Source organism: Chironomus tepperi, unplaced genomic scaffold (genome assembly GCF_022539635.2).
Source record: "Chironomus tepperi strain 1889 unplaced genomic scaffold, CSIRO-AGI_Ctep_v1 contig_85, whole genome shotgun sequence".
In the NCBI taxonomy this organism is placed as follows: domain Eukaryota; kingdom Metazoa; phylum Arthropoda; class Insecta; order Diptera; family Chironomidae; genus Chironomus; species Chironomus tepperi.
This window is the reverse complement of record NW_027226207.1, coordinates 7,539,332-7,562,849: the sequence shown is the minus strand read 5'-3', so window position 1 is coordinate 7,562,849 and position 23,518 is coordinate 7,539,332. Positions and strand designations below refer to the sequence as shown.

Sequence of the window (23,518 nt, the reverse complement as noted above, 5' to 3'; positions counted from 1 at the left end):
ATGAAGCAAAAACGAAAATTTTCATAGAAATCTTAAAAATTATTAACTTTTTCTAGTCCTTACTGATTGTTTATATCCGAATATGTCATTTAAAATCGGAAAATTTATTTTATCTAGTTTAATTAATGACTTTATGGTAGTGGCTTATTAACGGATACAAAATTTTTCCACAGTCAAATTTCTTTACTAAGCCAGTGGCTTAGTAACGGGTAGTGGCTTATAACGTAAATTCAGGGTAATTTAATGAAATTCAGTTAATTTTTGAATTTTTGAACTTTATTTCTCTCACTCACATTTTGAACTTTTTTGAACCTTCTAATGTTTACATTTGTTTAATAAATTTTAAAATGTATTTAAATAGGAATTTATTGAAAAATAGGAAAGGATTTAAGATTCTATTAAATAGGAATTATTCAACAAAGCATAATTCATCAAATGTCATTCGACAACAGTTTTTAGACTTTTTCATTAAGGATAATCAACATGAATTTGTTAAAAGTTCGTCGGTTATTCCTTTCTGTGACAAAACATTATCTTTTACGAATTCAGGGATGAATCAAGTAAGTCTGGCCATTTCAATATTATTGCATCATTTAATTAATTATTAATTCTCTTTCAGTTTAAGAACATCTTCCTTGGATATCAAAAGCCAGCGTACCCAAAAGTTGCAAATACCCAAAAATGCATAAGAGTTGGTGGAAAGCATAACGATTTATCGATTGTAGGAAGTGACAGCTATCATCATACATTCTTTGAAATGTTGGGGAATTGGTCATTCGGAGACTATTTCAAAAAAGAAGCATGTGAAATGGCATATAAACTTCTAACGGAAGTTTATAAAATATCTCCAGACAGACTGTATGTTACTTACTTTAGTGGTGATGCTGAAAACAATCTTGATCCTGATCTAGAATGTCGAGACATTTGGCTTAATATAGGCGTTAAGAAGGATCGAATTATTGGATTTGGAATGAAGGATAATTTTTGGGAAATGGGAAAAAGTGGTCCTTGTGGGCCGTGCACAGAGATTCACATTGATCATCTACCTACTTTTGACTCAGTAAATAGAGGATATGATGTTAACATGGATAAAAGTGACTTGACAGAGATTTGGAACATAGTTTTTATACAAAATTATAGACGAAATGATGGAAAAATTGAGAATCTTCAAGAAAAGTTCATCGATACAGGCATGGGATTTGAGAGGCTTGTTGCATTTCTTCAGGGAAAATCCAGCAATTACGATTCAGATCTCTTTATGCCACTATTTAAGAAAATTGAAAAAATTACACATTCTGCACCGTACACTGGATCATTTAGTGGCGATGACTTTAAACGTGACACTTCGTATAGGATTTTAGCTGATCATAGTCGAATGATTGCTGTATGTTTGGCTGATGGTATGTTTCCTGAGCAAAAGTAAGTCATCTTGATCGCTTTATAGACTAATTTAATTAAATTTACTAATTTATGAAATATCTTCTATATTTTACAGCCAAAAACTCCGTAGAATTTTAAGAAAGTGCATCAACATTTCAGTCAAACATTTTGGTCATCAGAATTTAATGATTGAGACAGTTCCAGTTGTTGCTAATATATTAGGAGATACATTTCCAGAACTGCATCAAAAGCTATTTAATTCTTTAGAAATTTTAAAATATGAAGAAGAGTATTTCCAGTCACTAAAAGACTCATTGTCCAAAGGAATTAAAGAAATCATCAATCAAAATCCAAAGCTGAATGATTTAGATCTTTTTGAGTATCCAGGATTCGTACCTGCTTATCAGGACTTCAATAAGTATAAAAAATCAAACAAAAAGGAAATTTCAGGTGAAATGGCATTTAAATTGCATTCAACGTATGGACTGGATATAGACTTGATAGAAAAGTTGGCAGAAACTGAGAATATGACAGTCGATATTGATGGATATGAAGATCACATGGAACAGATGAAGAATAAATTATTGGAAAGTGTTGACGGTGAAAAGGCAATAACATTGAATGACTTAATATTATCAACACAGAATGACCTAAAGTATGAATACAGTTATGACACCTCCAAGCATTTGTTCTGTACAAAACCAGTACAAACTAAGATTTTAGCATTATTTGATGGCAATGGCTCTCAGATTGACAGTTCAGTAGATGCAAAAACTTCGTCAATTCGAGTCGTAACTGAATCTAGTCCATTTTATTATGAATCTGGTGGGCAGGAATCTGATTCTGGATATCTGATTAAGAATGGACAACAGAACAGAGTTAATTCCGTTACTTCTCAAAAAGAAAGAGTTTTTCATAGCATTCATCACGATTCAAAGGAAGTGATTACTGTTGGAGATTCAGTTGAATTGAAAATTGATGACACTAAGAGGACAGCATGCACTCGAAATCATTCAGCTACTCATATCATTAATGCAGTCATTAGGCAACTCAAGAAGCTTCCCATATATCAAAAATCCAGTCTAGTTACAAGCAATCAGTTGAAAATTGAATTGGCAATGATTGGACCTAAACTAAGTGAAATAGATGTTCGTAATATTGAGGAAGCAGTTCAGAAGGTTATCAGGAATGAAAGTCTTGACCGGAAAATTGAAATTGTAAATTCTCAGCAACTTCAAAAGCAGTTAGATAAGATTGTTATGGTTCCTGGTGAGATTTATCCTGATGATAATTTAAGGATCATAAGCTTTGGTGATCTGTCAACAGAACTTTGTTGCGGAAGTCATGTCCATAACACGAACCAAATTGAAGATTTCACATTTTCAAGTGTCAAGTCAACTGGAAGAACTAGTTATCTATTCACTGGACTGACTGCAAATGCAGCACGAAGAGCAATTCAAAAAGGAGATGAAGTCATAGATGAACTTAATAAATTAAAGGAAGTTGCAAGCTTAGACAATTTTAATGAGACATTAAGCAATGTAAGACGAATTTCAACGGAATTAATGAGCATGGAAATTTCGTACCTTAAGAAACTCGAATGCCTTAAACTTATTGAAGCTATAAAAGATCAAATTAAGAATGAAAGCAGAAGTGCTGTAAGCGAATTACTTGACATTGAAATGAAAGCAGTTAGTGACAAGAATAAAGACTCAAAATTTATCGTCCACTTCCTTACATGTTCAGAACTTATGAAGAATGTCTCGCTACAAAAAGCAACAAGATTAATAGATGATCAAAAGCCTGTCATAATAGTGTCATATGTTGATGATGAAGTTAAAGCTCGTTGCTGTGTCCCACAACAGTTGATAAATGAGAAATTTGATGCTGAAAAGTGGCTTAAAAGTTTTGCTGACAATTTGAAATCAAAGGTTGAACCTCCAAAAGGACAGAACAAACTTGAAGTTTGTTTCATGAAAGGACGTAAAGTTAAGGCTGACTTATTTGATAGTATGCTGCAAACAGCTACCAAAAGTGCTGAGAAATTTGCCTCAGAAAACTGTTAGGAACTTAGTCATAAGTAGACAGTAATAAATAATAATTTGTAAATAGCTAAGATACCACTTGTCTGTATTTTTCAGCATTTGCAGCATATCCTATATGAAGTAAGATCCTGTAATCCGTAAGAGGTACTTAAAGCCAATGCATCCCATTGTGTGACTTGGAGAAGTTGTGCTTAGACAGTGGTGCTTAGTTAAGTGAATTCTTCTACGGCGACAAATTCCTGGCAAACTGGACTAATATACAGAAATATCACAATTGACATACAATAATTTATTGAGCATTACAAAAAATCCTTTAAACTTTCTTCAACTTCAAAAACTTTTAAAATTTCTTCAATTATTTCCCAAACCAGCTCTACCTTCATGTCTGGACTAAAGAGTTTATACCAGTTGTCAAAGTCATCAATTAATGGAATTTTAATGCCGTAGATTTGAAATGTTAGGACTAAAACTGCTGTTGCTACTTGCTCTGCGCTGTATCTGATTGCACTGGAACTATAATAAAAATCCTGAAGCAATGACATTGCACATTTTGATAACGGTGTAATAGACAGCCATTCTTTAGGTAGCCAATTCTCAAGTGTATTAATATAGTTCAGCAGGAACGGATGTGGAAGTTGTGTGAATGGTGAGAAGTTCAGCACACGCATGATGAACATTTCACATTGAACGATTGTATCACGAATTGAAAGAATCCATGAATTATTTGTCATCTCATTTAAGGTATCCTGTCTGTTGAGAGTCACTTGCGAGACATTAATGAGATCTTTAAGCCGAATCGGATCTTCATTGACTTTCGATGCCAGAAATATTGATGCTGTTGCTATCGCAAATTTATCATAATCTACACGTCCTAGATTATCATAAACTCGATGAAATATTGATGCTGCATGAGCGAATGTTGATGGTTTTACTGTAAATTATTTAATTTCATTCACTGGATTTTGTAGTCGGTAAAATTTTACTTACATTCTAATTTTTGACAGCATTCTAGTATAAATTTGACAGATCCAAATGCTGAATTCTTTTCTAGCAGTCTGTAGTAGTTTGTTTTATTGATAGGCAATGCTTGCTGAACTGCTACATTAAAGTTATTATAATTATTCATTTTTACTTATTTTTTGTTTACTATTTTCTACCCCAAAAATCCGCTTTTATTCCGACGTTCTAAAAAAGTTTGAAAATTTTTAGTACTCAACGGTTCAAATTTAAAATTTTCGTTGAATCCAATTTAGCAAGCATTGCAAAAACCAGAATTCTTCAGAAAATTAAAATTGTTAAGAAAAATGAGTCAAGAAGATATTGAACAGCTTGAATACAGAAGTGAATCGCAAGATTCGTACTCATCAGATACAGAGTCGATGGATTCAGAAAATGGGGAGCAAGAAAACATCCTGGATGTGCTGGAAGAAAGATCATTGTGGCAAAAGAAAATTTACAGTGAATTTGAACGACTAAAATGTAAGAATTAATTCACTTAATTAGCAATTTATTACAAAAATACCTTTATTACAGCAATGAAGCAACGACTTCTTCTAAATATCAACGTAATCAATGAACTACGTGCCGATCTAACAGCTGCGAATATTTAGAATTAAATTTATTTGTTAATTACATTAATTATTTAATAAAGAGGGAAATTATTATCAATTTCCTCATTCCATTTATATAATCCACCAATTAGATCCTTTGCTTTGATGCTGTACTTGTCAGCAAGATACTTTACAGCAAGTTGTGAATCATTTCCTCGTCTACACAACACAAACACGTCTGTTTGTCTCATTTCATTCAATAATTCATCATTTAACTTCCCAGCAAGAAGATCCTTAATTGGAATATTCGTGGAATTCTTCAATTGACACATTTCAAACTCATTTACAGCTCTAACATCAATTAACAGGTGATCATTTGTGATATTCTTGTAATCAATCACTGATATTCTTTCATTTTCAGATAAAATCTTCAGATTTGGACTCTTATCCATTGCGCACATTCCACAGAACTGTTCATAATCAATCAATTTAGTAATTGTTGGATTATCACCACAAACTTCACAATCCTTCCTTCTGGATCTCAGTTTAATGTTTCTAAAACTACACATAGCTGCATCATACAGTATCAACTTTCCAGACATTACATTCTCATGATTCATAATAATTTTAACAACTTCCATTGCTTGCAGAGATCCAATAACACCAGTTACAGCACCAATAACACCACTATCGCCACAATTTTGAACTGTTTCTGGTGGAGGAGGTTTTGAGAATATACATCGATAGCATGGACCGTCTTGGTAGTTATAAACTGTTAATTGACCTTCCAATTGAAGTGCTGAGCCTGATACAAGTGGTTTCTTAAGTAATACACAAGCATCATTCAGTAAGTATCGAGTTGCAACATTGTCTGTGCAATCTACGACAATGTCATAGTCTTTAAGGATATCCATTGCATTTGATGAATTAATTAGGACATTATGACGGATGAATTTGATCGATGAGTTCATTTGCTGTAGCTTATTAATTGCCGAATCAACTTTTGAATTCTTTAGTACATCACTTTCATAGTGCAACAGTTGTCTGTGGAGATTTGATTCCTCAACTTCATCATAATCAACGAGTCCGATTGTTCCTGTGGTTTTTTGAGAAGGATATCAATCAATGATGCATTTATTATATGCTTTAGACACTTACCAACTCCAGATCCAGTAAGATTGCTTGAAACCGGGCATCCTTAGATGAAAAATTCATTGTTAGTTGATTTTATCAATTTAAAAGTATTAAATAACTTACCTAAGCCGCCAGCACCAACAATAACTACTTTAGCTTCAATTAACTTCACTTGCCCTTTAACGCCGATGCTCGGAACTATAACTTGCCGATTATATCGCTTAATTTGCTCTTTTGTTAACTGACTCATGATTTGTTTTGGTATTTTGTGTGTCACATGCAACTATTTACATACATTTCCTACCCCTGCATTTAAATTTTGACCGTTTCTCACATGCGATGACTCAAAATTAGTTTACTGACCTTATATGATTGTAATTCTGGTTCCGTTGTTAAGCACGTGATGATAAAATGCCGGTTTATGAGTCAATAAAAGTTATTAGCTATAAAAAATGATGAGTTTTTTGTAAACAAAATCAAAGCATAGACTTTTGAGTTGAGCTTAACAATAATCATTATCTATGTCTGTGGTAGATAATTTTTCGATGTCATTACCAAAATAAATAAACGAAATAGCCAGTGTATGGGTATAACTCAATATAAGGAAGTTTTTGGCTTATTTTTAAATCATTTTAAAGTTTGTCGCGGTTTGGTGAGAACTAAAAGATTCATAATGTGGTGTGGCTTAGCATTTGTACTTTGTGTAATTAATTGCTTGTTTTTAGACCTTAGAAATTTGGGAACATCCAGAAATTCAATTAAATAATTGATTTATTTCCAAAAATAAATACATAAGCCAGTCAAGGTCAAACTATTGATTTTTTAAGTGATTATGTCAATTATATCGTAATTAATATGGTGTTGCTGTCTGTCCATAATTATAGCTTTGTGGATTTATTTGTTAACTGGATGTTTGATTTGATAGCTTCCAAATGAGGCATTTAATCATCCATTAAATCTCTAATCATTTACATTTCCTATTCACAGTTTCTCCATCTATCATCAGCATTAAACATGGACGGTCCAATCATCATAATTGGTTCGGGTTTAAGTGGATTCGCAGCTGCAAGGAGATTGATGGACAATGACATCACTAACATAGTTATCCTAGAAGCAGAAAACAGAATTGGCGGAAGAATCAACTCAGTACCTTTCAGTGATGGAATCATAGATTTAGGTGCACAATGGGTTCATGGGCAGAAGAATAACATCATTTATGAAATGACTAGGAACATGTTTAATTTTGGTACGACACCTTTTGAGGAATTGTATTCGACATTTTTGTTAACAAATGGAACTAAACCTGAACAAAAGGACATAAGAAAAATTGTTGATGTTGCTTATAAGATACTCGATGATATTGATGACCTAGATGATCCACAAGGATCTATTGGTGATATATTTAATAAGAAGTTTGAAAAAGCTTTAAAAAGCTCAAAGCTTAAGAATATTGAACCTAAAGTCATCGAGTTAATGAAGGATAATATACAGAGAAACTATAATGGCTATATGGCAACAAACTCATGGTTTGATGTGTCTGCTAAGATAAATTCTGAAGAAGGAAAAGCTTCAGGGAATCAATATTTAACATGGAAGAAGAAGGGATATAAGACGTTTTTTGACTTCTTGACGGTAAGCATTGCATTTTATCTTAGAGTCGCTGCTTAATAACGGCTTATAATTAAGACAATCATCAACTTTTAACCTTTAATATTTCTTTCCCAGAAAAAGGCGCCAAATCCCGCACAATATCTAAACATTGAAAGTAAAGTCCAATTGAACAAGAAAGTAACAAATATCAAGTACAATCCAAAAGATGAAACCAGCAATGTTGCAGTAACTTGCTCTGATGGATCAACATATTCAGCTAAACACGTCATTTTCACTCCAAGTCTAGGTGTTTTGAAGAAATATCATGAAAGCTTATTCACACCTGCATTGCCAGACCAAAAAATATTGGCAATTAAAAATTATGGATTTGGAACTGTAGGAAAAGTTTTTTTGGAATTTGATCAGCCATTTTGGAAGGAACAAGGAAAGCCATTCTTAGCATATGAATTTTTGTGGTTAGACAGTGATATAAAAGAAGCGATAGCTACCAATCGTGAATGGATGACAAATATCACAGGTATTTATATCGTAGATCAGTTTCCAAATCTACTTGAAGTCTTTCTTGGTGGAAGTAATTTGAATGAGTTTGAAACATCTAGTGATAGTAAAATTATCGATGACTGCATGTGGCTACTTGAAAAGTCTTTAGCAAAGACACTTCCAAAGCCAAAAAGTATGATAAGGACTAAATGGTTGACAAATGAGAACTTTTTGGGTGCTTACTCTTATGGCTCAATTGATGCAGACAAGGCTAATGTTAGACCTAAAGACATTGCAGAATCAATTAAAAATGTAGATGAGGCTCCAATTTTGCTATTTGCTGGTGAAGCTACAGATGACAGATATCCAAGTATGGCGCATGGTGCAGTTAGAAGTGGATTTAGAGCTGCTGATGAAATTGTTGACTTTTATGATTAGTTTAGTGAAAGCTATAAAATGACAAAATTACAGGTGTAAATTTTTATTACTAATAGTTCCAAACTAACGTTTCAATGTGCTGGTTGCAACAAAGTTAGGATGTAACCTCGAATTAATCTTCTAAATTTGAATTATAATATAAGATTGGATTATAAAAGTAATTTATTTTATCGATGGCACGCTGTCTTTATTCATATTATAAGGATGCGAACGAAAATGCATCTAATAATTTTATTACCGCTGCAACTTTGTAATCCGATGTAAAGTAATAAAAAAAAAGCCCTATTAAAAAACTATAAAAGCCTGTGAAACTGAAACTTTTGATTGCAGTTGTCTATTGGCGTTAAGAATTCAATATTCAAATATTCGCAATGCTTAGAAATATTTTCTTCGTAATTTTGATTGTATCAAGCACTAAGGCAACAACTCAACCTAAAATAATAATAGTCGGTAGTGGACTTAGTGGATTATCAGCAGCAGTAAAGTTGTATGAAAATGGATATGAGAACATACTAATTCTAGAAGCAGAAAACAGAATTGGTGGACGAATCCACACGGTAGAGCTAAGTGATCAAGGATATGTTGATTTAGGTGCACAGTGGGTACATGGCATGAAAAACAATTCAATTTACGAATCCATTGTGGGAAAATATGGGTTTGGTGAAACTGGCTTTGATGATCACTATCCGATATTCCTGCAATCTGATGGCGTTCAACTTGATCAGGAAAAATGCCACAAATTGGCAGATATGGCAATGAAAATTCTATTTTCATCCTATGATCAAATGTCTGAATTTCCAGGAAGTATCCAAGATTACTTCATATCATCATTTGTTGGACAAACTACAGAAATGGCAGATCAAATGTTAACACATGAAATGATTGACTTTTTTGAGAAGGAAATGAATATTTGGAATGGATCAACAACTTGGAAAGATTTATCAGCGTCACTGCACTGTGCATCTGGTCATAATGCAGGGACACAGCATTTAACATGGAAACGTGATGGATTTTTTACATTTATTGAATTTATGACTGTATGTCCTTAAAATTCATATCCAATTTTAATTTTAATGATTCTTTTTCTATCAGAAGCAGCACAAGGACATCTTGAGTAAAGTCTTATTTAACAAGCAAGTAGTCAACATTCAATGGAATCAGAACTATGAATATAAATTGCCAATGGTTTCTACCTCTGATGGACACAAATACTTTGCAGATCACATAATATTTACAGCTTCTTTGGGTGTTTTGAAGGATATATATAGAACCTTATTCTCGCCACAACTACCAAAACCAATGATAAGAGCAATCAACTTAATGGGTTTTGGGATTATAGGCAAAATATTCTTAGAATTTGATGAACCTTTTTGGCCTGTAAATGATGACAATTGGGTTGGATATGGATTTCTTTGGACTGAAGAAGATTTAAGAGATTTGAAAGGAACTGACAAAGAATGGTAAGTCTTTAAAAGCTATTCTTAGCTAATGATCATATCCGATTAATGCATTTACTTTCAGGCTTTTGGATATCCAAGTGTATGCAAAACTCGATGCATTTCCAAACGTATTAGAATCATTGATTGCTGGACCTCACATGAAGGAATTTGAAACTTTATCTGACGAACAAATTGTCGATGACTCTTTGTGGCTACTAGAAAAGTTCTTAAAAATGTCTGTTCCACGTCCAAAAACAATGAGAAGAACAAAATGGCTGACTAATCCAAATTTCCTGGGTTCTTATTCATACAATTCAGTTAATGCCTGGAAATTCAACATCACATCTAAAGATTTGGCACAAACATTATATAATCAGATGAATAAGCCTGAGATATTATTTGCTGGTGAGCACACAGATGAGATGTATTCTTCAAATACTCATGGTGCTGTTAATAGTGGTTTTAGAGCTGCAAATGAATTGATAACGTATTTTCGACAGAAAGAATTGGAGATCATTATATGCGAGCATGCAGTTAATGATAGCTTTACTTTGTCAACTGCTAACAAATGCATCCAAAATGAAGAAAGTTCTTGAGTCTAGGATCATTAAAATAATGATTCTTATATTTATACACATTTATAATTTAGGGAAAATGGAGTTTTTTGGGAGAAGGACGGTTGAGTTTGTAAAAGATCACATACTTCTAGATATTAAGAAATATGGGTTATCGAATTGATTTATTTAGTGCATTTGACATTTAGAATTCCCAAAACAACAGTCGTCAATGTTTCGCAGATAGATATAAAGATATACAAAAACAAAGTTTATGACACTGATCTAGACTAACATCCAAAAAATTGAATAAAACTAATAAATTATAATCCTGAAAAATAAAATTATACAGCACGCAAGAAGATTTGATAGAAACTGGAATTTTCATAGTTCACTGTATTGTTGAGTATCAGTTGACATTTTTGGTGTGTAACGCATGACTCTGACTTTTGATCATTGATTGTTCCTTCTTATTTGTTGTTTTGATTTGTTCTGCACACTTCTGATAGATCTTGATCAGGATTAATCAGTAAATGTCACATTGCTGTGCAATATTTATTATACTACAGCATTCGACATAATTTAGCATTTTATACCCATCACTTCTTCCGATTATCCAAAAATATAACATCTCTATTCAGGTTTGACAGAAAAAACAATTCAAGAACGAAACTAAATCTTTCAATCTCCGCCAAAAATTTGTTTATTTTGACTTGATTTTCTAGATCTTGATCTAAGAACTTGAATGAAGATGTGCCAATTTATAGACTGAAATAACACAATAGTTCTACGCATGATGCTGAAAACTACTTTTTATTTTTGCAATAATATTTTTTGGTATAAAAGGCTGAAAAGACGGCGAAGCAGTTTTAGTTTTTGTTCACAAATAAAGCCGCAGTGATTGAAAAATCCGCGATGACGAATAAAGCTTTACTAATATTGATTTTTGCATTAATATCAGTCATAAATGCAAAAACCTTAAAAAAGAATCCAAAAATCGTAATTGTCGGTGCTGGACTAAGTGGATTATCAGCTGCAGTGAGGCTACTTGAGAATGACTATGATGACATAATAATTTTGGAAGCTGAAAATCGGATTGGTGGAAGGATTTATAGTGTGAAATTTAGTGATGGATTTATAGATTTAGGTGGACAATGGGTTCATGGACAAAAGAATAATTCAGTATACGACATTGTTGCTGGAAAGTATGACTTTGGTGAAACTGGATTTGACAATTATTCTCCAACGTTCATGCAATCGGATGGAGCTCCACTTGATCAAGAATTGTGTAAAAAATTAGGAGAAACAGCATTCAAAATCTTATTTGGATCTTATGATGAAATGTCCAAATTTGAAGGAAGTATCGAGGAATACTTCAAATCATCTTTTAGAAAGCAAGCTCGTGAATTCAAAGCTGATTATTCACTTGTAAATGAGATGACTGATTTTTATGAAAAGGAAATGAATATTTGGAATGGATCAATGTCATGGAATGATCTGTCAGCACATATGCATTGTATTTCTGGTCATAATGCGGGCATTCAACATTTGACTTGGAAACGTGATGGATATAAGAAGTTTATCGACTTTTTAATTGTGAGTTTTATAAGCTTTTAATTAATTTTTTAGAAATAATTCCTAATCCTCTTTATAGCAAGACAATCAAGATGTTCTCGATAAAATCATGTTCAATAAAGAAGTCGTCAACATTCAGTGGACCAAAAATTATGAAAATAAACTTCCAATCATCACAACTTCTGATGGATACAAATTCTCTGCAGATCATATAATCTTCACTGGTTCATTGGGCGTTTTGAAGGATCGACATCGAACTTTATTCTCACCACAACTTCCAATAACGTTAAGAAGAGCCATTGAATATATGGGATATGGAGTCATTGGGAAAATATTCCTTGAATTTGATCAATCCTTTTGGGGATTAACTGAGACAAATTGGGTAGCTTATGGATTTCTATGGACTAAGGAAGACATTAAGGAATTAACAGGAACAAAAAGGGAATGGTAAGTGTGAAAGTTCAAGTACGACTAGAAAAACTTGATGTCAGTGCTAACAATCAATCCTTTATATACTTACAGGCTGTTAGACGTTCAAGCATTCGCTAAACTCGATGCATTCCCAAACGTATTAGAAGCCCTCCTTGCTGGTCGACACATGAAGGAATTCGAAACAATTCCAGATGAGCAAATTATTGATGACTGCATGTGGGTTCTGGAGAAGTTCCTACAAAAGCAACTTCCTCGTCCTAAATCAATGGCTAGAACAAAATGGTTGACTGCTCACAATTTTATGGGATCTTATTCCTATAATTCAGTAAATGCTTTTAAGTTCAACGTAACAACTAAAGATCTTCAAGAGACTTTATACAACTTAAAGAAGAAGCCTGAGATATTGTTTGCTGGTGAACATACGGATGAGTTGTATTCATCAAATGCTCATGGAGCTGTGAATAGCGGTTTTAGAGTTGCAGATGAATTGATAAAATATTATTCATAATTATTGAAGACTATATAGCATTAAGCTATAGAACAAAAATGTAGTTAATTAATGTTTACAAAGTGTGTTTGGTTCCCTTAAAGTTGTAGTTACCAAGGCTTTATCAGCACCCAAAAATGTGTTTTTTAGATTCCAACTGATATAATATTCATGCTTATTGATAATGTTCAAGGTACAATGAATATTCAAACATGGAAGTTGAAGCTGAAAAATTCAATATTTAATATTAATATATTTTAATGCAAAAATTAATTCTTTATTGTGATGCAGATCAATGGAATTGAAAATAAGCAGAAATCCATATAATTATCATTAAATTTTACAAGAAATTCTGTAATTAGCAATAAGAAGTTCATTACAATGTCAATATTCCGTGAATATACAATCACTTACAAAAGGATTTAACTAAAATGCAGCAGCATTGAAGCTGCTAATTCAAAATGCAATTAAGGTAGATAATAGTTGACAATTTCTTTTGCAGCTCTAAAGCCACTATTGACAGCACCATGTGCCATACTTGGATATTTTGAATCAGTTGCTTCGCCAGCAAAAAGTACAATTGGTTTTGTGTCAACGTTGACGATTGGAGCAGCAAGGTGAGAGGTTCTGACTTTATTGCGTTCTTCAGCCATTGATGGATAGGAATAAGATCCCAAGAAGAATTCGTTAGTCATCCATTTAGTTTTTTGAACAGCCAATGGTCTTGGAACTGGTTTCATGTATGGTGCGAATGTTTCAAGCCACCATGTAACGTCAGCAATGATCTTCTCATTGTCTGTATTCTCGAATGTACGAACATAGTCACCAGCAAGGAAAACTTCAAGAATGTCAGGGAAATTATCAACAGCATAAACTGCAACGATTCCCAACAACCATTCTCTGCCATCTCTAATAGCTGTTTGTTTATCTTCTTCCAACCACATTCCTTCAATTCCTAAGAAAGGATCTGTGCCCAATGCCCAAAATGGATTACTGAATTGCATAAAGAATTTTCCTAAATTGCCGACTCCTCTGCTTTCAATTTCGATAGCTTTTGGATCTGTTGCATCTAATGCTGGAGTGAAGAGAGTCTTGTAATGAGCCTTCAAGTATCCAAGACTTGGTGTGAAGACGACGTGACTGGCAGTATATTTTGTATCATCAGCACATGTGACTGTCACTTTGCTATTTGCATCATTTTTGTTGTATTGGATGTTAGTGACTACTTTGTTGAGAATGACTTTGGCATCAATGTTTAAGTTTTCGGCTGGGTTTGGTGCTTTTTTCTGTGGGATATGGCATATTAGTTATTAGCATGCGTTGCCAAATTGATATTGATAGCTTACCGTCAAGTAATTGAAGAATGTATGGAATCCTTGTTTCTTCCATGTACAATGTTGATCACCGGTTGCCTTTTCTTCCTCATAATTGACGGTTGGAGAGATGTCGTTCCATGAATTAGCAGCAAAGAATCCCATAACCTGCTTAACAAGTTCAGCTTTTACAAGTTTTACTACTTCTGGGTCAGCATCTGGATAAGTTGTAGCTAGAAGAGCGTTAAACTTTTGCATGAATAATTCTCCGAATGGTACATTTGGGGCAACTCCTTTGTCAATTCCGTGAATAATTTTATATCCTGCACCATAAAGTGCAACATACAAATCCTGTTCAGGCAATATTCCATTAGAAAGTCTAAAATATGGATCAACAGTTTCGAATGCTGTAGATCCAAATGTAAAGTGAGGAGATGTCATTTCGTAGATAATATTTCCAGTTTGTCCATGACACCATTGAGCTCCTAAATCAACAAACCCATCACTGAATGGAACTGAATAAATTCTACCACCAGTACGGCCAAGAGCTTCCAAAATTTTAATATCAGTAAATCCTTTTTCTATTAATCCTCTGGCTGTGGCATATCCACTAAGACCAGCTCCAATAATGATGACTGATTTATCGTCACTCTGAGCATTTGCAGCTATGCTAAGCAACTAAATATGGAAGGCAAAGAGTACGGAAAATTAGATTCAGTTCCTAAAGGTTGGAATTAGTCCACTGTATGTCTATTGGTTGTAAACTTGACATTTCATGGCTAGTTACACAAATGTGAAGTTCAGAACTAAGCATACGGTCAACTAATTGCACCATTTTGGCATATAATTCAAAATTACAGGAAGTTCAACTTACACTCAGAATAATTACATAACAGCTCCACATTTTTATCTATTAAGCACAAATTAAACACTTGAATTGAGCTCGAATACAGTTGAAAATAGAATGTGGCATCGACAAATTTTGGTGCTTCTTTTATCGATCATACTAATACAGATTGGCATATTATATTCTATTTGAGAATACTTTGAATATCATCATGAATAGGCTGTAGTTAAATACGTGATGATTATCGATGTCTGTTTTAAAATAATCATCCGATAAAACGACATTTAAGTCAGGTAGATAAATTTTCTAGTCATTTGAATAAACATTTTCACGCCTATTTTGTATTCATATCTTTATAATAATAGAAACAATTGCTGAAAGATTAATTAAAATGGTTCGGCAATGATGAATTGACATACTTTGTTGCTGAAACGTGCGCTTTTGATAAAAGGAATGTGAGCCGAATGAGACGTGGCAAAGATAGTTAAGCTTGGTATGCTCACAACTGCAAGTTCTCGACCTCGAGACCAATACTTCTTAGTTTCGGTCACGAAATTTGTCCAGACCAAGACTTCCAACTTCCCTTGTAGTTTCAGTTTCGGTCTCGACAATTCCTCAAAACCTAGACTTCAAGAAATCATATTCATAACTGAATCTTGCTTCTTTGATCAACAACTTAAGGAAACAATGACAATGGAACTTTAGAGGAACTTACCCGAACAGACAAGGAGCATTTCTAGTTATATTGATTGATTATACGCTCATTTAGGTGAGTATGCTTATTGCAATTTAGAGTTAGTTACGAAAACTTCAACAACAACTTTCACTTCTTATTCAGATTACTTGCAATTGATTAGAAACCTGAGCGGCACCATGTGGGAAACCGCTATGAAAATGATTCGAAATACGCAGTCACGATATTGTCAAGACAACTTTGCAACTTACCATAATAAATACAACGATACAGCGATTTCTCAGGAAACACGGTGTGCTTCTCAAGTCCGTCACATTTTGATCGTAACCTCAACTCAAGATACGTATTTATCACGTTCTGTATCATTTGATAAGTGAAATTATTTGAAAATCTTATCGACCAAAACAAAAATGTCAAAGTGTTTTTAATTGATAAGAAAATTGATATAAAAAGAGAATCAAAATTGTTTTTCGAGACATTAATCTTTTCACCTTTGATAAAGTGTGAACAAAAGCAAAAAAACTATGCTGTTTAGGCTTGTGACTGGTTTGTGTGTAAGTGGAATTAAATTTAAATGAATTGTTTACTGCAAACCCGATAGTAGTGTCCCTTGTCCAGCATGGTGCTGCATTCTACCGAATCCAAGTTGCAATCAGGATCATGCCTACCTGGGGACACTATTTCCCGATTTTTTAACATCTAGTGCTTTTCGCCAAAGTTTTCATTAATTTTTCCTATCAATTAGCTACTCTGTGCATCACTAAATGCTCAAACAAGTGACAATTCAGTCATCATTGTTGGTGCCGGTCTTAGTGGCTATTCAGCAGCCAGAAGATTGTTGGAAAATGGATTCAATGAAATTACAATTTTAGAATCATCAGGCAGAATTGGCGGTCGAATTTATTCAGTTCCACTTAGTAATGGAATGGTAGATTCAGGAGCTCAATGGGTTCATGGACAAGTTGGAAATTCAATTTATCAGCTGGTGTCACCACACTTTTCATTTGGATCTACACCTGTTGACTTACACTATCCAATATTCGTTATATCCAATGGAACTACGCCACAACAAAGAAATTTTCAATCACTTTATTCACTTGGATATACAGTACTTGCTAACATTAGTACCATTCGACTTCCAAGAGGATCTCTCGGAGACTTATTTGTGACAAATTTTGACGAAGCTATTGCTGGTCCATTGTATCGACACATTGATGTTGCTACTCAAGACTTCATTAGAGAGGAAATCCACAAAGAAACTAATGGATATTATGGTACAAGCTCTTGGTTTGATATATCTGCAAGGCTGAACTTTTTGTCTGAATTTGCTGACGGTGATCAATACCTAACGTGGAAGAGGCAAGGATTTATCACAGTTTTTGATTATATTACGGTAAGTTTGATGAGTAATAGCTGGATCAGGGCTAGGAATTTGAGTTTGGAATAGGGTTTGATACTGTTGTTCTGGCATTTAATTGTCTAAGCAGTGGTAAACATCATTTTGAGGTACACTACAGTGCCGTGGCACACAGGTTGCCAATCACTTGGCTATAGTCAATTGAACATTCTTATTTCCCGACATCCCTTAAGGTCTATCGCAATAAACTCTCAAAACTAATTCACAATCATATCCTTTACAGCGCAGAGCTCCAAATCCATCCGAAAACCTTAACATCGACAGCAGAGTCATTTTCAACAAAAAAGTCACAAACATCAGGTACAACACAAATGATCCAGCAAGTAGATCAACTGTAACCTGTTCAGATGGATCGACCTACACTGCTAGACACGTCATATTCACTGGAAGTCTTGGAGTTTTGAAGAAATATCATGAAACAATGTTCACACCAGCACTGCCGACTAGGAAAGTATCATCAATAAGAAATATTGCATTCGGAAATGTCGCAAAATTCTTTATGGAATTTGATAATAATTTTTGGCAGACACCAGGAACAACATTCTTGAAATATTTATTTATGTGGACGGATTTCCATAAAAATCAAGCAATAGCAACAAATCGTGAATGGATGACGGATATTGCTGGCATTTATGCTGTCGATCAGTATCCAAACTTACTTCAAATCTTTTTCGGTGGTGGAAATACGCAAATGTTTGAGCTGGCAAGTGATGAGACAGTTATTAACGATGTCTTATGGATGCTTGATATGTTCTTACCGCACTTACGTCCAATACCAAGACCAAGGGCAGTTCATAAGACAAAATGGCTGACTAATGACAATTTCTTGGGATCCTACTCATATCCATCAATGGATCAGGAAAGAAGTTTATCAACAATTGCTGAACTAGCATCTAGTATTAGGGCAACTAACAATATGCCGATGGTTCTGTTTGCTGGTGAAGCTACAAGCTCTGAGTTCCCAAGCATGGCACATGGTGCACTTGATAGTGGCTACAGAGCAGCTGATGAAATTGTTAGTTTTTATGGATAGGTTAGTTGAGTGTTTTGAGGGAAATGGGGGGTGGGGAAGGGTTGAATGGTCAATCTGCCATATCTCCTTTTGGAGACGTTTCTGCTTCCTAGGTAGATGAGATGAGATAAGACTATTCAATGAATAAAAACAGTTTTAAATTTGTTACAAATTAATTTTGTAAATTTTATTTCAGCTTAATTCAAAAATTTAAAAATTAAACTATAAAATTAAATTATTTTTGAACTTTAATCTAATTTTTATATTCTTCATTCTGAAGATTAACGAACGACTTTTTGTCTGAACTTGGATAAAATAGGTTCTCCTTATCGCTTACAGATTCTGGCTTTCACGGTTCTGAATTTCAACTTTCTGTCTTTCAAAGTTCTGATTTTCAAGTTTCTGGCCTTCGAAGTTCTGATTTTCAAGTTTCTGGCCTTCAAAGTTCTGATTTTCAAGTTTCTGGCCATCAAAGTTCTGAGTTTCAAGTTTCTGGCTTCCAATGCTTAGGCTTTCAGATTTCTGATTATCAAACTTCTGGCTTTCAAATTTAGTCACACGTCCCATAAAGTGGGTTGATTGTGAGTCAAATAGTGCGAAGAAGAATGGCTGATTTGCTATGAACTTGATGTCTTCAAGGATGTGAAATTCGATAAAAATGCCTGGTAGTGAAAAAAATATTTAAAAATTAATAAAATTAACATTTTTTGTGGAAATTTCTTTTATTTTGTAGAAATTTCCACAAAAAAAGGTTTAAAAATCCTGAAAAATTGAAATATTTTAGAATAATTTCAAGTAATTGAGTTGGCAGGACTCCGAAATGGAGATACATTGTTAAATTTGTAGATTCTGGACTCCAAAGAATAGAAACCTTATGCGACTACATTCTAATAGTACAGGTCGGTTAATCAAACAAATTCCGGCACTAAGCTTGCATGACTCTGACATAATGCTGGATTTAAACTGAATCCGGCACCAATTTAGAGTCTGGTTTCAGATTTTTATCGATTAACCGACTTTTTGAAAAGTTAAACTAATTTTAGCATTAAAGAAGTAAATAGAAAGTCACGAGTCCTACCAACTCAGTGATCAATTAAGAAAGAAGAAAAGAAAGTCATTTAGAATATTAAATTAAACTTTATTGTTTGTTATTTAGAATATTTCATAACTCACTTAAGTTGATTTAGTTTAATTTAGATTGAAATTATTGGTTAAATTGCATAAATTGGCTTTATTAATAATATAGATTCTTATTTAATGCTTTTCATGTAAATTCGATGGATTTTGTACATCATTCTTTTAAATTTCACATGGTAATACTAAAGGAGGGATTAACAATATATGTGCTGCGGTATACTTATGTAATTTGGACTGAGAAATTCTTGAAAATTTTAAAATATAGTTTAATTTAGAAAGACCATAAAAAGTTGGATTTGAAAATGGACCATGGCACACAAACTGTATAAAAATTACAAATTTAATCTTCAATATGAAAAAAATGTTAAATTGACACTAAATTAAATTAAATTAAGAAAGGATTAATTCTTCCCATAAAATAAACAGAATCAGTAGATTTAATAAGGAATAAGAAAGGATGTTCAACACTGAAGAATATTGGATCAATCTCCATCATTCGTCGATACATTAGAAAATCTAGGAAAATATTATTAATTAATTTGAAAGTTTTAAAGTTAAGCATTAAGAAGCTTAATGAGAAATTCCCACATTTAAATCCTTTAGTGATTTATGAGTCAAATTCCAGATTTGTAGATGATCTTAGATTATTTATATCAATATGAAAAAGCATAAATAGTTGGATAGGAGTAGCTTAAGCTGCTTAAAAATCAAATTTGTTTTCCACAGTTAAACTTAACCTAAAAATTCAAAGTATCTTAAAATTTACGAATTCTTCCTAAAAATAGAACTGAATATTTAGTTTTTAAGCAAAATATGAAAGGATGCTTAGCCCAAAATGTGAGCTGAAGTTTTGCTGACTTGCCCTCGACTGCAATTTCTAAACAAAAAAATAAATTAATTAATTTAGCAAAATTTTCTATAAAAATTATTTATGGAAATGTGCAAAATTTCCATTGCAACTTGCCAAACTTTCTTATGAACTTTTGTGCTCAAAAACTATGAATTGTGCTAATTTTTAGTCAAAAAATTGATTCACATAGTGATAAGTTAAGCATTAAGAAGCTTGATGAGATTCCCACATTTATATCCTTTAGTGACTTATGAGTCAAATTTCAGATTTGCAGATGATCTTAGATTATTTATATCAAAATGAAAAATCATAAATAGTTTGATAGGAGTAACTTAAACTGCTTAAAAATCAAATTTGTTTTCCACAACTTAACCTAAAAATTCAAAATATCTTAAAATTTACGAATTCTTCCTAAAAATAGAACTGAAGATTTAGTTTTTAAGCAAAATATGAACGGACGATTAGCCGAAAAATTGAGCTTAATTTTTGCTGACAACTTGGTGATTTTTACAGCTAAACAAAAAAAAAATAAATAAATTAACTTAGCAAAATTTTCTTTAGAAAAATTTTATGGAAATGATGTGCAAAATTTCCATTGCAACTTGCCAAACTGTTTTATGGACTTTTGTGCTCAAAATCTATGAATTGTGTTCATTTTTAGTCAAAAAATTGATTCACATACACTTGAACCTAGCGAAAACTTATTAAAATGTGATAAAATTAGAATCTATTGATTCTTCCAATGAATAATGTTGTAGAATCCTGTTTTAATAGGAATGTAAATGGATGATTAGCTTTAAATTGCTCCACCATATTGCCAATCCAACTACGAAGTTGAGTTTTAATTGCTAAATTTGATTGAAAATTAAGAAAATTAATCTACCATTTTCATATTCACACCAAATTTTCAATTTGGGTGAATATATTGTTTTTGGTCTATCACTGAAACCACTTTTTTGATTTGCTGGATTACCCTAGGGGAATTGCCTCATATAGTTGCTAGCCAAAAGTCTGTGCCTGGAAATACCAATCCAACAGTGAAAACCGCATCTCATTTGGTGCTTCCAGTGCCGAGAAATCGCAAAAAAACGCTTTCTGTCATTAAGTTAGCAAGTTAGCAAGTTAGCAAGTTAGCAAGTTAGCAAGTTAGCAAGTTAGCAAGTTAATCGGTACGATAACTCGTTTCAAACTCAATATTAAGTCTTCGGGTTTTTTGCATCTGATAGATATCGGTTATGGCAAGAGCTGTATTGTTTTTGGAGCCATAAGATGCTTCCACTGAGGCACACGATGCAAAAATCTGTCATTTTTTTGCAAAATTATAGCCGATTATTCCAAAACACATTTTAATTTCTTTATAAAACTGAGAGTTTTCGGTTTTTTTGAATAATTCCGAAAACGTCTAGAGATATTAGCACACAGTTTATGTATGCAAAATTTCAACTCATAATAGTAAAACCACTGACCACCAGAGTCAATTGAATGCTTTTGTTCGATTCTCCTATTGGTGCACATATAATGAAATTTTTTCTGCATAGGTAATCTTCTATAGCCTATAAAAATCCAACTGCAAAATTTTTAAGGTCTAACTCACTTTATCATATTCACACCAAATTTTCAATTTGGGTGAATATATTGTTTTTGGTCTATCACTGAAACCACTTTTTTTGATTTGCTGGATTACCCTAGGGGAATTGCCTCATATAGTTGCTAGCCAAAAGTCTGTGCCTGGAAATACCAATCCAACAGTGAAAACCGCATCTCATTTGGTGCTTCCAGTGCCGAGAAATCGCAAAAAAACGCTTTCTGTCATTAAGTTAGCAAGTTAGCAAGTTAGCAAGTTAGCAAGTTAGCAAGTTAATCGGTACGATAACTCGTTTCAAACTCAATATTAAGTCTTCGGGTTTTTTGCATCTGATAGATATCGGTTATGGCAAGAGCTGTATTGTTTTTGGAGCCATAAGATGCTTCCACTGAGGCACACGATGCAAAAATCTGTCATTTTTTTGCAAAATTATAGCCGATTATTCCAAAACACATTTTAATTTCTTTATAAAACTGAGAGTTTTCGGTTTTTTTGAATAATTCCGAAAACGTCTAGAGATATTAGCACACAGTTTATGTATGCAAAATTTCAACTCATAATAGTAAAACCACTGACCACCAGAGTCAATTGAATGCTTTTGTTCGATTCTCCTATTGGTGCACATATAATGAAATTTTTTCTGCATAGGTAATCTTCTATAGCCTATAAAAATCCAACTGCAAAATTTTTAAGGTCTAACTCACTTTATCATATTCACACCAAATTTTCAATTTGGGTGAATATATTGTTTTTGGTCTATCACTGAAACCACTTTTTTTGATTTGCTGGATTACCCTAGGGGAATTGCCTCATATAGTTGCTAGCCAAAAGTCTGTGCCTGGAAATACCAATCCAACAGTGAAAACCGCATCTCATTTGGTGCTTCCAGTGCCGAGAAATCGCAAAAAAACGCTTTCTGTCATTAAGTTAGCAAGTTAGCAAGTTAGCAAGTTAGCAAGTTAGCAAGTTAATCGGTACGATAACTCGTTTCAAACTCAATATTAAGTCTTCGGGTTTTTTGCATCTGATAGATATCGGTTATGGCAAGAGCTGTATTGTTTTTGGAGCCATAAGATGCTTCCACTGAGGCACACGATGCAAAAATCTGTCATTTTTTTGCAAAATTATAGCCGATTATTCCAAAACACGTGTGAAAAAAATCGCGGCCTCGCTTCGCTCGGCCGCACACTTTTAAGGTTTCTTCTTATCTTGATTTTAATTAAGTAAAAATTAAGAATTTATAAATGTGTTTTATCCACAATATTAATATAAGTATTTTAAACGATTTGGCGTAATGCAATCGTAGCAATGTAATGATATTTTATCTTTATCATGTCGTGTGTTCAAGTCCTACTATTTTTTTTATTTTTTAATTTTTTGAGTTGTTTTTTTTTTGGAACCCTTATACTTTACCATAAATATAAATATTAAATCAGATTAATTTATCATAAATATTGCAAAACAGACACCTGTGACAGGCAAAAACCATACAATTCCTTGATAATTTGTATGGATTTGTAAGAAATTCTATACAAATT

At 33.2% G+C, this 23,518-nt stretch overlaps 9 protein-coding genes across 14 annotated transcripts in view; 5 read left to right on the top strand and 4 right to left on the bottom strand.

Moving 5' to 3' along the window:
* Positions 1–302: 302 nt before the first annotated feature.
* Positions 303–4,047, top strand: AlaRS-m (alanine--tRNA ligase, mitochondrial). Of its 2 annotated transcripts, none has more exons than XM_070634668.1 (4): positions 303–560; positions 620–1,419; positions 1,496–3,460; positions 3,522–4,047. In XM_070634668.1, the coding sequence occupies exons 1-3, from the start codon at positions 348–350 to the stop codon at positions 3,444–3,446; spliced, it is 2,964 nt and encodes a 987-aa protein (XP_070490769.1). In that variant the 5' UTR covers positions 303–347; the 3' UTR covers positions 3,447–3,460; positions 3,522–4,047. The 2 variants fall into 2 exon arrangements, with proteins under 2 accessions (XP_070490769.1, XP_070490768.1); XM_070634667.1 differs by having other exon boundaries at positions 1,496–3,467.
* On the bottom strand, positions 3,694–4,614 carry koko (cyclin Q). The gene is made up of 2 exons (XM_070634670.1): positions 4,413–4,614; positions 3,694–4,356 (listed from the first exon to the last, which is right to left on the bottom strand). The coding sequence occupies exons 1-2, from the start codon at positions 4,549–4,551 to the stop codon at positions 3,725–3,727; spliced, it is 771 nt and encodes a 256-aa protein (XP_070490771.1). The 5' UTR covers positions 4,552–4,614; the 3' UTR covers positions 3,694–3,724.
* A 274-nt stretch (positions 4,615–4,888) lies between these two features.
* Uba4 (Ubiquitin-like activating enzyme 4) lies at positions 4,889–6,401 on the bottom strand. Its single transcript, XM_070634669.1, has 3 exons — positions 6,233–6,401; positions 6,134–6,172; positions 4,889–6,071 (listed from the first exon to the last, which is right to left on the bottom strand). The coding sequence occupies exons 1-3, from the start codon at positions 6,357–6,359 to the stop codon at positions 5,068–5,070; spliced, it is 1,170 nt and encodes a 389-aa protein (XP_070490770.1). The 5' UTR covers positions 6,360–6,401; the 3' UTR covers positions 4,889–5,067.
* Positions 6,402–6,628: 227 nt separating this feature from the next.
* On the top strand, positions 6,629–8,955 carry LOC139086454 (spermine oxidase-like). 2 transcript variants are annotated; one of them, XM_070634916.1, is made up of 3 exons: positions 6,629–6,761; positions 7,097–7,741; positions 7,835–8,955. In XM_070634916.1, exons 1-3 carry the CDS (start codon positions 6,693–6,695, stop codon positions 8,636–8,638), a joined length of 1,518 nt encoding a protein of 505 aa, XP_070491017.1. In that variant the 5' UTR covers positions 6,629–6,692; the 3' UTR covers positions 8,639–8,955. The 2 variants fall into 2 exon arrangements, with proteins under 2 accessions (XP_070491017.1, XP_070491016.1); XM_070634915.1 differs by having other exon boundaries at positions 6,691–6,812.
* A 45-nt stretch (positions 8,956–9,000) lies between these two features.
* LOC139086455 (spermine oxidase-like) lies at positions 9,001–10,959 on the top strand. Its single transcript, XM_070634917.1, has 3 exons — positions 9,001–9,675; positions 9,731–10,098; positions 10,160–10,959. Exons 1-3 carry the CDS (start codon positions 9,010–9,012, stop codon positions 10,671–10,673), a joined length of 1,548 nt encoding a protein of 515 aa, XP_070491018.1. The 5' UTR covers positions 9,001–9,009; the 3' UTR covers positions 10,674–10,959.
* Positions 10,960–11,491: 532 nt separating this feature from the next.
* On the top strand, positions 11,492–13,592 carry LOC139086628 (spermine oxidase-like). Its single transcript, XM_070635147.1, has 3 exons — positions 11,492–12,227; positions 12,286–12,653; positions 12,729–13,592. Exons 1-3 carry the CDS (start codon positions 11,547–11,549, stop codon positions 13,144–13,146), a joined length of 1,467 nt encoding a protein of 488 aa, XP_070491248.1. The 5' UTR covers positions 11,492–11,546; the 3' UTR covers positions 13,147–13,592.
* Positions 13,379–15,466, bottom strand: LOC139086626 (spermine oxidase-like). The gene is made up of 3 exons (XM_070635144.1): positions 15,313–15,466; positions 14,472–15,116; positions 13,379–14,411 (listed from the first exon to the last, which is right to left on the bottom strand). The coding sequence occupies exons 1-3, from the start codon at positions 15,340–15,342 to the stop codon at positions 13,593–13,595; spliced, it is 1,494 nt and encodes a 497-aa protein (XP_070491245.1). The 5' UTR covers positions 15,343–15,466; the 3' UTR covers positions 13,379–13,592.
* Positions 15,209–18,584, top strand: LOC139086627 (spermine oxidase-like). Its single transcript, XM_070635146.1, has 5 exons — positions 15,209–15,578; positions 15,651–16,054; positions 16,124–16,533; positions 16,725–17,372; positions 17,620–18,584. Exons 3-5 carry the CDS (start codon positions 16,504–16,506, stop codon positions 18,427–18,429), a joined length of 1,488 nt encoding a protein of 495 aa, XP_070491247.1. The 5' UTR covers positions 15,209–15,578; positions 15,651–16,054; positions 16,124–16,503; the 3' UTR covers positions 18,430–18,584.
* LOC139086629 (antichymotrypsin-2-like) overlaps positions 18,563–23,518 on the bottom strand; it is a 27,046-nt gene continuing 22,090 nt past the window's right edge. For all 4 annotated transcript variants that reach the window (XM_070635151.1, XM_070635149.1, XM_070635150.1 and 1 more), the window contains exon 6: positions 18,563–19,070. In XM_070635151.1, coding sequence (XP_070491252.1) covers positions 18,742–19,070 — 329 coding nt within the window. In that variant the 3' untranslated portion in view covers positions 18,563–18,741. The remainder of the gene's footprint in view (positions 19,071–23,518) is intronic.